Source organism: Tachyglossus aculeatus, chromosome X2 (assembly GCF_015852505.1).
Source record: "Tachyglossus aculeatus isolate mTacAcu1 chromosome X2, mTacAcu1.pri, whole genome shotgun sequence".
Taxonomy (NCBI): Eukaryota; Metazoa; Chordata; class Mammalia; order Monotremata; family Tachyglossidae; genus Tachyglossus; species Tachyglossus aculeatus.
In genome coordinates, this window is record NC_052100.1 from 12,417,131 (window position 1) to 12,432,162 (window position 15,032).

The following is a 15,032-nucleotide window of genomic DNA, read 5'->3' on the forward strand; positions in this document are numbered from 1 at the left end:
GTTGCTCTTTTCTGGACTCTCTCCAGGGTTTTGACATCATTTAAAGCATACTTTTAAATCACATTTAAATAGTTTCCTCTAGTAATTGGACCTATAGGACCTCCCCGGCACCTTGAGGGCAACCCAACATGTCACTTTTGAGGAGGGCTTGGACCCCCAGGAAACTTCTGTGTTTCCAAAACCCTCCAGGAGTTTCCCCTTTCCTCCCCCTACCTCGATAACAGAGAATGTATTTATAGCAGTAAGGGCTTTCCTTGCCTCCTGGGACAAGAGGGGGTGCAGCCTTGACTCCTCTCAATCCATCACTAAATCCTGTCAGTTCAACCTTGACGACATTGCTAAAATCCACCCTTTCCTCTCCATCCAAACTGCTACCACATTAATCCAAGCACTAATCCTATCCCTCCTCGATTACTTGTATCAGCCTCCTTGCTGAATTCCCTGCCTCCTGTCTCTCCCTATTCTAGTTCATACATCACTCTGCTGTCTGGATCATTTCTCTACAAAAATGTTCAGTCCATGTTTCCCCACTCCTCAAGAACCTCCAGGGGTTGCCTATCCACTTCCGCATCAAACAAAAACTCCTCATCATCGGCTTTAAAGCACTCAGTCACCTTGCCCCATCTTACCTCACCTCACTACTCTCCTATTACATCCCAGCCCAAACACTTCGTTCCTCTAACATCAACCTACTGACGGTTCCTTGATCTCGTCTACCTCGCCGCCGACCTCTTGCCCACGTCCTGCCTCTGGCCTGGAACGTCCTCTCTCCTCATAGCTGACAGGCAATTACTCTCCCCCTCCTTTAAAGCATTATTGAAGGCACACTTCCTCCAAGAGGCCTTCTTTGACTAAGCCCTCATTTCCTCTTTTCACCCAGATTTGCTCCCTTTATTCACGCCTCCCTCTGCCCCACAGCACTTATGTTCATATCCTTAATTTATTTATGTTATTGTTTGTCTCCCCCACTAAACTGTAAGCTCGTTGTGGGCAGCGAATGTGTCTACCAACTCCTTTATTTTGTGCTCTCCCAAGTGCTTAGTACAGTGCTCTGAATACAGTAAGCGCTTAATAAATATGATTGATTGCAGCCCTCCCAGGAAGCCTCCCAGTGCTGAGGTTGTCTACCTAGAGAGATTGCTGGTGTCACTCACTCCCTTTCTGGTCACGGGTTCCTGTGGAGCCTGGGTCTCATTCCCCCCCCCCCCCGCCCAAAAAAATGAACAGATGCCCAGGTGAGTGGGTAAAAGAGAGTTCACTCACACCAGAAAAATAAAGGAGAAAAGACTCAGTAAATAATAGGCAAGAACAAACCCCATCTGAACGGCTCCGCCTCAGCAATTGACGGTCCCTCACTAGCCAACGGGGTTTCCCCTCTTGTATTTTTCAAAAGGTCCTTGGTCTGTCTTTTTCTGCAGCTTGCAGAGGCAAGGTCCAAAAGTCTCATCTTTCTGTCTTTCCTTTTCTACCTCTTTTCATAACCGGCAACCATTCATCCATTTTCCCTAGTCCTCAGGTGATTGGGCCTTCCTGATTACCCATATGGGGTTTAGGGTCTCACCATTAGCCCACCTGGCTGAGGGGTTTTGTAGCGCAGTGGCTTCTATGTGGCTTTCCCCTCCCAATTGCTTTATCCTTGGGATGGGTAGCTGGTTAAGCCAAAACAGACTCTTTCCTCTCTCTATAGTATTGAAATGGACTGGCTGGCTGTGGGGGCTTTTAGTAGCCAACTTGACTCCTCGCCTCCTCTTTCTCTGTGGTTATTACCTTGGAACCCTTAATCAGCAACTCAACCAAGCTCATGGATCTGGAGGGCTTCGCAGACTCTGTCTCCCCCCTGTCTCCTTGTGCCAGTGTTACCAGGATGTTTTATGAAATATTAGAAGTAACCCAACCCATGAATCTAACCAAACCTTCCTTGAACCTGCCGGTATTTCTGCCCTATCCAACTTCTTGTGAGAACGAATCCCATGTTTACCACCTGCTGGCTGGAAAGTGTTTCTTTTTGTTTGTTTTGTCCTGGTACAAAATCCCAAATGACCATTCTGCCTCTGTGGCTGCCCAAGCTCTTCTCAGCTGCCTCAAAACTCTCCTGCTAGCTTCGCTCTGTGGACCAGAGCTTAGATGGTTGAAGAGTCCTCTCTTTTCTGGTCTTTTCCCTGCTTTCCAACCCCTCATTCTTCGAGACAGGGCCCAGTAGGACCTGGTCAGTGGGTGAGACGGTAGATTGCAGAGGCATACGTGTATTTGCTGCCCATCACTGGCCAGTCCAATGAGACTCCTTGGTGCTATCAGCTGTTGTCATAAAAACCATACCTTTTATTTTCTTTACCTTCCCCTCCCTCCCAATCAATTAATCTGATTGATTTATTTAGTATTTGAAAGCTTACTGTGTGCAGAGCACTGTACTAAGTGCTTGGAAGAGTCTAATATAACAGATTTGGTAGACATGATCCCTGCCCACAAGGAGTTTACAGTCTACAGGGAGAGCCAAACATTAATATAAGTAAATAAGTTATGGATAAGGATGTAAGTGCTGTGGGACTGAGGGTGGGGTGACTATGAGAGTGGCCAAAGGGGACAGAGCCAGCTGCATCCAGTACCCTTACTTTACATTTAGTTTATCTATTTGTTCCAAAACCCCTTGTCGGGTCAGCACAGTTCGATCCCATTTCTGTGATACAAAAAACAGTTTGGGCCTGGGAACCCCTTTCTCAACTTCCTTGGTAAAACCCAAACTAAAGAATTCCCTGAGCTTCTTTCATCACTCAAGTGCATCTTTACAACATTATCATGTTCCCCCTATGTTTCTTTAGAGGGGTTTTTGGTTTTTTGCTTTGGCAGGAAAGGGGAAAATAATAATTATGGTATTTGCTAAGTGCTTACTATGTGCCAGGCACACTGTTAGATACAAGCTAATCGGGTTGGACAAAGTCCCCATCCCACATAGGGCTCACACTCTTAATCTCCATTTTACAGATAAGGGAACTGAGGCACAGAGAAGTTAAGTGATGTTAGGGAAGAATCTCTTGCATCCCCAAATAATATGCCTGTCTCGAGACAGGGTTCGTGGCCTCCATGGGAGGTGGTCCTACTTGGCACAACAGACAAAGGAAAGTTACACAGAGCAGGGCATGACCAGTCTCGAGGTTCACCCTAAAAGGGCTCACCGGGAGAAAGGTGCTCTTTATTGTTAGCGCTAGCGTTACAGCTTTAGGGTGAAGCTTGATCATTTGCTGGGGTTAGTGATTGGTGGGTTGCCATGGAGCCAACGGAGACTTGAGGAAGTCCCGACCGAAGGTTCTCATTATTCTAAAAGAAGGCGGAATCGACGCCCCCTCGACTGCAGAGTTCGAGTTTCGTTCAAGGTGACCTGTTCTGCTCATGAGCTGGGAGATAAGCAAGCTAGGGCTCAGGGATTGGCTGAGGCTCGCTCGAATACTTCTGGGGGGTCTACTAAATCCCGGTTCGGCATCTTATTGTGCTGCACACAAGTTTCCAACAGTGACTTGTCCAAGGTCACACAGCAGACAGGTGGCGGAGTGGGGATTAGAACCCATGACCTTCGACTCCCGGCCCATGCTCTATCCACTAGGCCCTGACCTGTACTAAGCCACTCTGAGAATCAACCAATCAATGGTATTTATTGAATCCCTTCTGTGTGCAAAGCACTTTACTGAGTGCTTGGGGGAGTACAATATAACAGAGTTTGTAGACATGTTCCCTGCCCATAAGGAACTTACAGTCTAGAGAGGAGACAAGCATTATTATAAATAAATTATAGATATGTACATAACTGGTGTGGGGTTGAGGGAGGGGTAAAAAAAAGGGGGCAAATCCAAGGGCAAAGGTGACACAGAAGGGAGTGGGAGAAGAGGAAATGAGGGCTTAGTCGTGGAAGGTCTCTCAGAGGAGATGTGATTTTTAAGAAGGCTTTGAAGGTGGGGAGAATGATGTTCTTGTCAGATATAAAGGGCGGAGGGAGTTCCAGGACGGAGGCAGGATGTGGGCGAGAGGTCAGCAGCGAGATAGACAAGTTGGAGGTACAGTGAGTAGGTTGGTAGTAGAGGAGCGAAGTGTGTGGATTGTAGTAGGAGGGTAAGGCGATGGAGTTCTTTAAAGCTATCGGTAAGGAGTTTCTGTTTGAGGTGGAGGGGCAACCACTGGAGGTTCTTGAGGAGTGGCGAGACGTGAACTGAACGGTTTTGTAGAAGAATGATATGGGCAGCAGAGTGAAGTGTGGACTGAAGTGGGGAGAGACAGGGACATTAGCAAGGAAGCTGATGCAGTAATGAAGGCGGAATAGGAGAAGCGCTTGGATTAGCGTGATTAAAGTCCTCAAAGGTGATTTACGAAAGGGTTGGGCCCCAAGGGTGGTGCCTGCTGCCTCTGAGATCTCTCAGTTATGCTGGTCTGTGCCCACAGGCTGCAACCGTTCTCCCTATCAGCGATCTCATAATGTGGGCTGCTGGGCACAGGGGACCGGGCCAGAGACTGTGGATGGCTCGGTGCAAACCGTCACCGCTCCTGCAAGAACGACTCAAGTGTATGTCTTGCTGGTGACGGGGCCCGGAGTGTCAGGGAGAGTTCTGGCATGTTGGTCCCGTGGAACCGGAGGCGTGAACCAGAGAGAATTCTACGGAGGGGCAAGGGAGGGGACGGTTATGGTCTCTACCCCAGATCCTCCCCCAGCCTGTCTCTTGCCTCTGTCTGCAGTTCAACAAGCACAGTGCCAGCTATCGCAAGGTCTTCAAGAACATGGCAGAGGAGGAGGAGTTGATTGATAGTAGGTCAATCCCCACCCCACCTACCCTTCATCATCAATCGTATTTATTGAGCGCTTACTATGTGCAGAGCACTGTACTAAGTGCTTGGGAAGTACAAATTGGCAACATATAGAGACAGTCCCTACCGAACAGTGGGCTCACAGTCTAAAAGGGGGAGACAGAGAACAAAACCAAACATACTAACAAAATAAAATAAATAGAATAGATATGTACAAATAAAATAAATAAATAAATAAATAGAGTAAAAAATATGTACAAACATATATACATATATACAGGTGCTGTGGGGAAGGGAAGGAGGTCTTGCTGAGGGATCTGTGGGAAGAGCACTGCTATGGGGAGCAGGAGACCTCATTCATTCATTCATTCAATCATATTTATTGAGCGCTTATTGACCTACCCTTGGGTCTCTGGCGTTTAGTACAGTTCCTGGCACATAGTAAGCGCTTAACAAATGCCATAATCATCGTCATCCTCATTCATTCTGCCTCCAAATTAGCATGGAATGAGTCATGGTGGCCCCCACCCACGGTGTCCTGGGCTTGATTCCCAACCCCACCGCCTCCCAGATGCTTCCTTTAACCTTTACCTTCCCTCCTGCCCAGAAGGGTGTAGGGTTGCAGTGTGGCTGGGAAGCTGTGAGTTGAAGGTGGAGGCTGTATCTTTCGCCTCCACTGTCCCCTTCGGAGCCCCTGGGAGTACCGTACCGTATAGGGTCTTCCTGAGGGATCTGTGGGAAGAGCACTGCTCTGGGGAGCAGAAGACCTTCTCATTCATTCATTCATTCAATCATATTTATTGAGCGCTTATTGTGTGCAAAGCACTGTACTAAGCACTTAAATCCTAATCTCGGTCCCACCTGTGATTGGCTGACGGGGGCAGAAACCGCTCGTGCCCTCCGCAGTGGGCCACGGCCCTGCCCGCCCACCCGCCCGTTGCGCTCCGCGCCCCAGCAGGAACGTGACCGCCAGGGACGAGAGGGTGCGAGTGGCGCTGGGCTGATCCATCACTCAGTGCTACTTATTGAGTGCTTACTGTGTACAGAGCCAGCCACTGACACTAGAATCAACTCCTCGGGACGCATTCTTGGTCCTGAAGTCTCAGGCCCCGGACAGATCCTGTGGGGCTTTTGGGGTCCAATCTCTCCAGCTTTGCATTCATTCAATTCAGTCGTATTTATTGAGCGCTTACTGTGTGCAGAGCACTGTACTAACTGCTTGGGAAGTACAAATCAGCAACATACAGAGACGGGCCCTACCCAACAGTGGGCTCACGGTCTAGAAGGGGGAGACAGACAACAAAAACAAACAAGTAGACAGGTGTCAACACCATCAGAATAAATAGAATTATAGCTATATACACAAGATAAATAAAATAGAGTAATAAATATGTACAAATATACACAGGTGCTGTGGGGAGGGGAAGGGGGTAGGGCAGAGGGAGGGAGTCGGGGCTTTTTGCTTTCACCAATCGTATTTATTGAGCGCTTACTGTGTGCAGAGCACTGTACTAAGCGCTTCCTCCCCATTGGCTCCCCTCATCTCTCTGTGCTCCATGTGCAGGTTTCTCCTGTGCTCTTCAAAAGGAAGTCCCCCACCTGGGCCGGCTTTATGTCACTCAACACTATCTCTGCTTCTGCTACAGTGTTTTCCTCAAGGATGTGAAGGTACATGTCAACTGGAGATCAGTCAGTGGGATTTATTGAGCGCTTATTGTGTGCAGAGCCCTTGGGAGAGTACAATACAGCAGAATTAACAGATGTGTATGTGTTCCCCGCTGGAGCCAATCTATCTGCATCATCGAACCCCAGCTTAGGGTGAATGACTCCTCTGGAGGCCAGCGGGCCGGAGGTCACAGTCAAGCAGTGTGGCTTAGTAGAAAGAGCCCGGGCTTGGGAGACAGAAGTCATGGGTTCTAATCCTGGCTCTGCCACTTATCAGCTGTGTGACTTTAGGCGAGTCACTTAACTTCTCTATGCCTCAGTTCCCTCTTCTGTAAAATGGGGATCATGACTGTGAGCCCCATGTGGGGCAACCTGATGACCTTGTATGAACCCCAGCGCTTAGAACAGTGCTTTGTGCATAGTAAGCACTTAACAAATATAAAAAAAAGTCAGGGGCATGCTCATTGGGAGGGCAGGGAGAGAATCTGCCCATCTCGGCTCAAACTTTCCTCTCTTTGAGCAGCTGGTGATTCCAATCACCTCCATCGCCAACATCAAAAAGGCCAACACTGCCCTGCTGGTACCCAATGCCCTCAGTGTCCGCACATTGGAGGGAGAGAAGGTAGGTGAATGGAGAGAGGCTGGTGGATGGCATTGAGGGTGGCCCCTGGCAGAGTTCTCTGCCCATCCATGGCTCCGGGCATGTTGGTGTCTGAACCGATTCCTCCCAATCCACTTCATTTTCCAATCTCCATAGGATCCTGGAAGGCAGGTAAGATGGGGCTGGCACAGTTTGGGGCCAACCTCTCAGACCCTGTGCCCCAGGATATTGGAGCCTCGATTTTGCCCCCCTGCCCGCTGCTGTATACGCCGAGGCTGATCACCAACCCTCTCTGGTCCTCGGAGTCCCTTCTTTTTCTGGGTGGGGGCTACCGTTCTTGAGTCTGGACCCCGTTCCTGGGGCCATGGCCGGTATCTGACTGTGTGTATGTGTTGCAGTTTCTTTTTGTGTCTTTACATCTCCGGGATACAGCTTATCGGCTCCTGAATTCCCTGTGCCAAAGCCTCCAGGTAAGAACCCCGCCCAGCTAGCCAGCCAGCCAGCCAGGGTTTCCTCTTCCTCCCACCATTCCCCTCAAGCATGCTGTGCCAGCGGGATTCCTTAAGGGTTTGGTGACAAGATTTCTCCTGGGTCCCATCTAGACTTGGGTCTCGGGGGCTGGTCGGTGGGTTGATTTTATCCCACGCCTCTCCTCGCCCCAGGCCAGCAGCCCCGTGAGCATCCCCCCGGTCTCTCCCGGTGGCAATGGTAGCAGCATTAAAGGCAACAAGAAGTCGCAGGTAAGAAGCCGCCGCAGCCGGGGCTCAGCGCCAGGCGTGAGGGGTGGGGTGTCTCTCTGTTCCCGCCCAAACCTCCCCAACCTGCCAGGCTCATCCCGAACCTGCTGCCCTCTGGTTGCCATTGCCCTGCTCAGCAAAAATATGCCTAGGACCCCGGGCAGGGTGAAGCTGCCAGGGGACCCTATCAACCCCGAGCTGGGGAACTCCTCCAAGACTTGGCTCTCGGGATCCATAGGGGACTCTCCAGGCCCAGTCCAGCCTCGGGGGCCCCTGCCCTGCCGCCAGTTACCCCTTCTCCTTCCAGGACTTGAGCCCTTCTGAGTCACAGGGGAACCAGCAGGCAGGACCCGGCTTCTGGCACACCCCAGGTGAGGCTGGCCACTCCGCTCAGGCTGACTGGCAGCAGGCCCTGGCCACCAAGCCCAAATTTGCAGGCCAGCTCACTCATTCCTTTGCCCTGGCACCCCTGCTCACCTCTGCCCACTTAGCCATCCTGGCATGCTCATTAGCTATTGCCACACTGGTTGGCACCCAGACTCGCCTTGGGATTTTTGCGCATTCATCAGCCCCGGCACATGCAATTCCAGCTGGGGCAGCAGCTGCCTTATTTACTGCAGGTCAAGCAGCCGGGCTGAACCAGGTGAAGGTAGAAGCTGAAGAGGAGCCTGCAACCCTGGGGCCCGGTGCGCTGGGGTTCCTGGGGGTGGGGTGAAATGGGTTGCGAATAATAACGATGATGATGATAATTGTGATACTTGTTAAGCATTTGCTACGTGCCAAGCACTATACCAAGTGCTAGGGTGGATATCCGGATCGTCAGGTCAGATGCAGTCCCCGTCCCGCAGAACCTCTCGGCCCAGCCTAGAATTCAGGGAATCGTGGGAGTTTCCCAAGGGAGAAACTGCTTCTGATTTCTGCTAATACACTCAATCTCTCTCCGCCATCCTGTAGAGAAGCCCTGGACCCAACCCCCGATGATGCCTCCCCCAGCTGGCTCATGCCCAACCCTCAGCACCCTCGACATTGTGGTCCGCATCTACTTCGTGCTGTGAGTGACGGGTGGGCCGGGGACCCGGACCGCCCCCGTGAGGGTCACTCCTTAGTCCTGAAGGGAGGAAGGAGCCCCTTGAGGCCCAGGAAAGCTGGAAAGGCTGGCTCCCAGCCTCCCCAGGGTGGAGTCTGGATGGCTCTGGTCACCTCTTGCGAGGAACAGCTGCCACCACCAGCTCCCTCCTGTTCATCCATTCAATTGTATTTATTGAGCATTTACTGTGTGCAGAGCACTGTACTAAGCGTTCTAGCTTCCCTCTGACTGGGGGAGGGCCTGGAAACCAGACAGCCAGGCTTTTTTCGGGGCAGGGCTGGGCTGTGGCTTGGGCTCATCTTCCATGTTCTGGCTCTTCTCCCCTCCCCAGGATGGTGGTCCTGCTTGTGTCCTCGGGCTACATTGGCCTGAAGATGGTGGAACTGGAGCAGCAACTGCAGTCCTTGGGGGCCTGGCCAGAGATGAACCTGGAAAGCCAGTGAGTGCTTGGATAATAGTAATAATCATAATGATGATAGCATTGTTAAGCATTTACTCTATGCTAAGCTCTGGGGTAGGTACAATGCAGTCAGATCTCATTTCTCACACTGTTCACAAGACCTACAGAAACATTCAGGACACATTTCCCCACTCCTCAAAAAAACTCCAGTTGTTGCCCATCCACCTCTGCATCAAACAAAAACTCCTCACCATTGGCTGTAAAGCACTCAATCACCTTGCCCCCTCCTACCTCACTTCACTCCTCTCTCTACTACAACCAACCCAGCCTGTACACTTCGCTCCTCAAGTGCTAACCTGCTCACTGTGTCTCGATCTCATCTATCTCACCACTGACCCCTTGCCCACGTCCTGCCTCTGGCCTGGACTGCCCTCCTTCCTCAAATCCGACAATTACTCTCCCCTCCCTCAAAGCCTTATTGAAGGCACTTCTCTACCAAAAGGCCTTCCCTAAGCCCCCCTTTCCTCTTCTCCCACTCCCTTCTGCATCCCCCTGACTTGCTCCCTTTCTTCTTCTCCTCCTCTCCCAGCCCCACAGCACTTATGTACATATCTGTAATTTATTTATTTATATTAATGTCTGTCTCCCCGCCCCTAGACTTTAAGTTTGGTGTGGGCAGGGAACGGGTCAGTTTATTGTTGGATTGTACTCTCCCAAGCGCTTAGTACAGTATGACTGACTGAATGAATGAATGAATTGAACTATTTTCCATCCTATCTTTCCCCTTACTTTTGACATCCATAGCCTGAACATAATCCTTGTCTCCTGTCTCTCCTTCAAACACCATATCCAGTCACTACATCTTGTCGATTCTATCTCCACATCTCCAGAATTTGCTCCTCCTTCTCCATCCACACTGGTTTGGGCACTTCGAGTTTCCACTACTGCATCAGCCTCTTTGTTGATGTCCCTGCCTTCAGGCTCTCCATGCTCCAGTCCATATTTCACTGTTGCTTGGAACATTTTTCTAAGGCATTGTCTGCAGACATCTCCCTGCTCCTCAAAAACCTCCAGTTGCTTATCTATCTCCGCTTCAAGCAGAAACTCCTCATCATCAGCTTTAAGGCACTCATTGGCTCTCTCCCTTTCCTAACTTACCTTGCCAATCTCCTGCTACACCCGTTCTGCACCCTTCACTCCTCTAACGCCAACCTAGTGTGTGTCACTCTTGTCGTCGACCTCCCACCCCACCTCTCACCCCTGCCCTCCCTTGGGCCTGAAACCCCCTCCTCCTACAGATCTGACAGACCACGACTCTCCCCGTCTTCAAAGCCCCCCTAAAATCACATCTCCTTTCCTGAAGTAAGCTCTCATCTCCCCCCTATACAAACACACCCTATTCTCCCCATCTATTGTTCCCTCAGGCACTTAGTCCCACCACAACAGCACTTTCGGTTACTTCCCTTACTAGTAATTTACTGTAATGTCTGTTTCTCCAGCTAGATTGTAAGCTCCTAGAGAACAGAACCCCTCTCAGGAGCTTAACCAGAGAGTTTCCAGTCCTCTACCAGTCTCGACTAAGGGAGGGAGAGTCAGGCAGAGGCCTACCCATTCCATTCCTAGCTTGGGCAGTTGTTAGCGAGTGGAAGGCAATCTGCTACAAAACAAAACTCACCTGTGCTGGGCAGCAGAGGCACGGGAGAGAGTCGAGGGCAGAGACTCAAGTTTAGTACGCGGAAGAAGGCAATGGTAAACCACTTCCATGTTTTTACTCTTGTGGATCCGCTACCAGAACGATTGCAGGTGGTGGAGGTGGGACGTTCCAAGAGAGATGAGTCCATGGAGTCTCTGTGGGTCGGAGATGACTCGATAGCATAAGACAAGACTAAATAAGTGCTCAGTGAGAACCAGCGGGACCTAGTGGAAAGAGCACAGGCCTGAGAGTCAGAGGACCAGGGTTCTAATCCTGGTTCCGCCACTTGTCTGTTGTGAGACCTGGGGCGAGTCACTTAACTTCTTTGTGCTTCAGTCACCTCATCTGTGAAATGGAGATTAAGACTTGTAAGCCCTCTGTGGAGCAGGGACTGTGTCCAACCCAATTAGCTTGTATCCACCCCAGCACTAAGAACAGTGCCTGGCACATAGTAAGTGCTTAACAAGTACCATTAAAAAAGGACCATTTATTGATTGAGCAGCTCAGACACAATCCCTGTGCCCCGTGGGGTTAACAGTTAAAGGCGGCTCTGTGAGGGAAGAGCAAGAAGAGGATAGCGCTTGGGGCTGGGGTTGAGTTGTTCCATTTACAGACAGGGCAAATAGAGAATCCATTCTCAAGGCAAGTTGTACAGCCAAAAATAGCAGCTGGAGCAGGAGGGGTTTGGGATAGATTCATGAATGAAGAGAGTGATTCTGGGAATGTATTAACCCCAAAAGGTGTTATAAATGGCCCATCCCTTTCTATACTGGTGTTGCTGGTAGCCTGACTCAGGGTGGTATTGCTCAGAGAGGGTGGGAGCATGGGAGTTTTCTTCAACTCTCAGCCCTGACCACTCTTCTCCCTCTCTTCCAGAGGGGGGGAGTTTAGGCCCATAAAGGGGAAGCAGCTGGCTCAAGATTTCCCCGGGTGGCAGGGCCCTGAGGAGGGACAGAATCCAAGTGGCCCTCCATCACCCTCCTTAGGCTCTCCTAGGTTCTCAAGGAGTGGGGAAACATGGACACCCAGCCACCTCCACCTCAAACAGAAACTTCTCACCACTGGCTTTAAAGCACTCAATCACCTTGCCCCCTCCTACCTCACCTCACTACTCTCCTAGTACAACCCAGCCCGCACACTTCACCCCCTCTGATGCGAACCACCTCACTGTATATCGATCTCATCTATCTTGCCGCTGAACTCTCGCCAACATCCTGCCTCTGACCTGGAATGCCTTCCCTCCTCATATCCAACAGACAATTAATCTCTCCCTCTTCAAAACCTTATTGAAGGCCTATCTCCTCTGAGGCCTTCCCTAAGCCCTCTTTTCCTCTTCCACTCGTTTCTGCGTTGCCCTGACTTGCTCCCTTTATTCATCCCCCCTCCCAGTCCCACAGTCCATATACAGTGCTCTGCACACAGTAAGCGCTCAGTAAATACAAGTGAATGAATGAATGAATGAATCATTTACTGATTTCTGTTCATGCCTGTCTCCCCCTCTAGACTGTAAGCTTGCTGTGGTCAGGGAGTGTGTCTGTGTATTGTTGTACTCTCCCAAGCAATTAGTACAGTGCTCTGCACACAGTAAGTGCTTAATAAATATGATTGACTGACTGAACATTTTTGTAGAAAAATGATCCAGGCAGCAGAGTGAAGTATGGAGCAGAGTGGGGAGAGGCAGGGAGGTCAGCAAGGAGGCCGATACAGTAATGAAGGTTATCATGTGAGCAACCATTTCTAGTTTCGGGCAGGTATCAATCAGTCATATTCGAGCGCTTACTATGTGTGGAGCACTGTACTAAGTGTGTGGGAGGGTACAATATAACAGTTGGAAGACACATTTCCTGCCCACAGTGAGCTTACAGTCTAGAGGGGGAGATAGATATTAATATAAATAAATCACGGATATGTACATAAGTGCTTTGGGAGTGAGGGTGGGGCGAATAAAGGATGCAAATCCAAGTGCAAATTCCCTGGCATGCAAATCGACCTCTGGTTAGGTTCTGAAAGGTGGTTCTAGAAGTCTGCACAACAGCTCTTAAGCACTGCTCCTCTGCCAACCCCTACTGCCCCCAGGGATCTGGCCTGCCCTCAGTGATCTCAGTTCATCAAGTTCTGGCTTAGCTTGCCTGCCTCTCCCATTATCAATCAATCAATAGTATGTATTGAGCACCTACTGCGAGCAGGGCACTGAACTAAGTGCTTAGGAGAGTACGATATAACAGAGTTGGAAGACCCGTTCCCTGCCTACAAGGGGGAGGGAAGAGGGGAGAGACCGACATTAATGTAAATAAATTACGGATATGTACCTAAGTGCTGCGAGGTTGAGGGAGGGGTGAAAAGGTGGGGGGGCAAATCCAAGTGCGACACAGAAGGGAGAAAAGAGGAAATGATGGCTTAGTCGGGGAAGGCCTCTTGGAGGATGTGCCTTCAGTCAATTTATCTTATTTATTGAACACTTACTATGTGCAGAGCATTATACTAAAGCACTTGGGAGAGTGCAATATAACAATTAGCAGACACATTCCCTGCCTGTAATGAGCTTACAGTCTCGAGGGGAGGCTTTGAAGGTAGGGAGAGTAATTGTTGGAGAAGAAGAGGGAAGAAGTTGTGAGACGGCGGTGAGGGGTTGGCGGAGAGGCAGACGAGATCGAGGTACAGTGAGGAGGTTGGCATTAGAGGAGTCAAGTGTGTGGGCTGGATTGTAACAGTGCTTAGAACAGTGCTTGGCACGTAGTAAGCGCTTAACAAATACCATTATTATTAGTAGGAGAGAGGTGAGGTAGGATGGGACCAAGGTGATTTGAGTGCTTTAAAGCTGATGGTGAGGAGTTTCTGTTTGATGTGGAGGAGCAATCACTGGAGGTTCTTGAGAAGTGGGGAGATGTGGACTGAACGTCTTTGTAGAAAAATGATCTGGGCATCAGAGTGAAGTATGGAGTAGAGTGGAGAGAGGTAGATATAGGAATCATCCACATAGAGATGATCGTTGAAGAATGGCAGCGAATGAGTTCTCCGAGGGAATGGGTGTAGACGGAGAATAGAAGGGGACTTAGAACTGAGCCTTGAGGGATTCCTACAGTTAGGGAGTGGGCAGTATTGGATGCACAGAGCACTTAAGAACAGACCCAGACCTAATGTTGGCTCTGCCACTTGCCTGCTATACTAAGCACTGGGGTAGATGCAGGTTCATCAGGAAACGTTTCCTGTCCCACCTGGAGCTCAGTCTCTGTCAAAGGGAGAATTGAATCCCCATTTTTCAGATGAGGTAACGGAGGTACCCCCTCTCAGGGTCGCACCTGGAGAGTTTCCAGTCCTCTACCAGTCCCGACTATGCGAGGGAGAGTCAAGCAGAGGCATACCCATTCCATTCTTAGCTTGGGCAGTGGCTAGCAAGTGGAAGGCAATCTGTTACAAGTCAAAACTCACCTGTGCTGGGCAGCAGGGGCATGGGAGAGAATCAAGGGCGGAGACTTAAGTTTACTGCGTGGAAGGAGGCAATGGTAAACCACTTCTGTATTTTTACCAAGAAAACTCTATGGATACACTACCAAAACGACTGCAGATGGAGGTGGGGCATTCTAGGAGGGATGTGTCCATGGCATTGCTATGGGTCGGACACAACTCGACAGCGTAAGACAACAGCAGAGGTACAGAGAAGTGACTTGCCCAAAGTCATACAGCAGACAAGAGCCAGAGTTGGGAATGGAACCCAGGTCCTCTACTTCCCTGGCCTGTGCTCTTTCTTCAATTCTCTGGGCTCCTCAGTTTCATTATCTGTTAACTGGGAATTCAACGCCAGTTCTCCCTCCTACTGAAGACCGTGGGACAGGGACAGTGTCCGGCCTGATTATCTTGTATCTATCCCAGTGCTTAGTCCACAGTAAGCACAATCATTTACAATGTGCAGTGGATACAGAAGACAGGGTCCCTGCCTCCAGATGATTACGGTCTAATGGGGAAGACAGACAGATGTATGCTGCAGATAGACAATGGGAACAAGAGTGGATGGAGGTAGAAACCCTACGGCTTATGGTCCACCCAGCTCTGGAGAACCTTGGGAT

General features: G+C 50.1%; 1 protein-coding gene and 1 non-coding gene across 6 annotated transcripts in view; both read left to right on the forward strand.

Annotated features, from left to right (window-relative positions):
- The window catches only part of MFSD12 (major facilitator superfamily domain containing 12), a 40,978-nt gene that overhangs the window by 24,784 nt on the left and 1,162 nt on the right, over positions 1-15,032 (forward strand). For 2 of the 5 annotated variants that reach the window (XM_038770743.1, XM_038770744.1), the window contains exons 11-19: positions 4,717-4,786; positions 6,350-6,453; positions 6,974-7,072; positions 7,450-7,521; positions 7,714-7,791; positions 8,096-8,159; positions 8,409-8,474; positions 8,743-8,839; positions 9,207-9,314. In XM_038770743.1, coding sequence (XP_038626671.1) covers positions 4,717-4,786; positions 6,350-6,453; positions 6,974-7,072; positions 7,450-7,521; positions 7,714-7,791; positions 8,096-8,159; positions 8,409-8,474; positions 8,743-8,839; positions 9,207-9,314 — 758 coding nt within the window. Of the gene's footprint in view, positions 1-4,716; positions 4,787-6,349; positions 6,454-6,973; positions 7,073-7,449; positions 7,522-7,713; positions 7,792-8,095; positions 8,160-8,408; positions 8,475-8,742; positions 8,840-9,206; positions 9,315-15,032 lie in introns of those variants that run through there. The other 3 variants (XM_038770745.1, XM_038770746.1, XR_005457176.1) reach the window with 3 other exon arrangements.
- Positions 14,250-14,387, forward strand: LOC119949771. Its single transcript, XR_005457307.1, has one exon. It is a non-coding gene; the product is annotated as a small nucleolar RNA SNORA7 (small nucleolar RNA).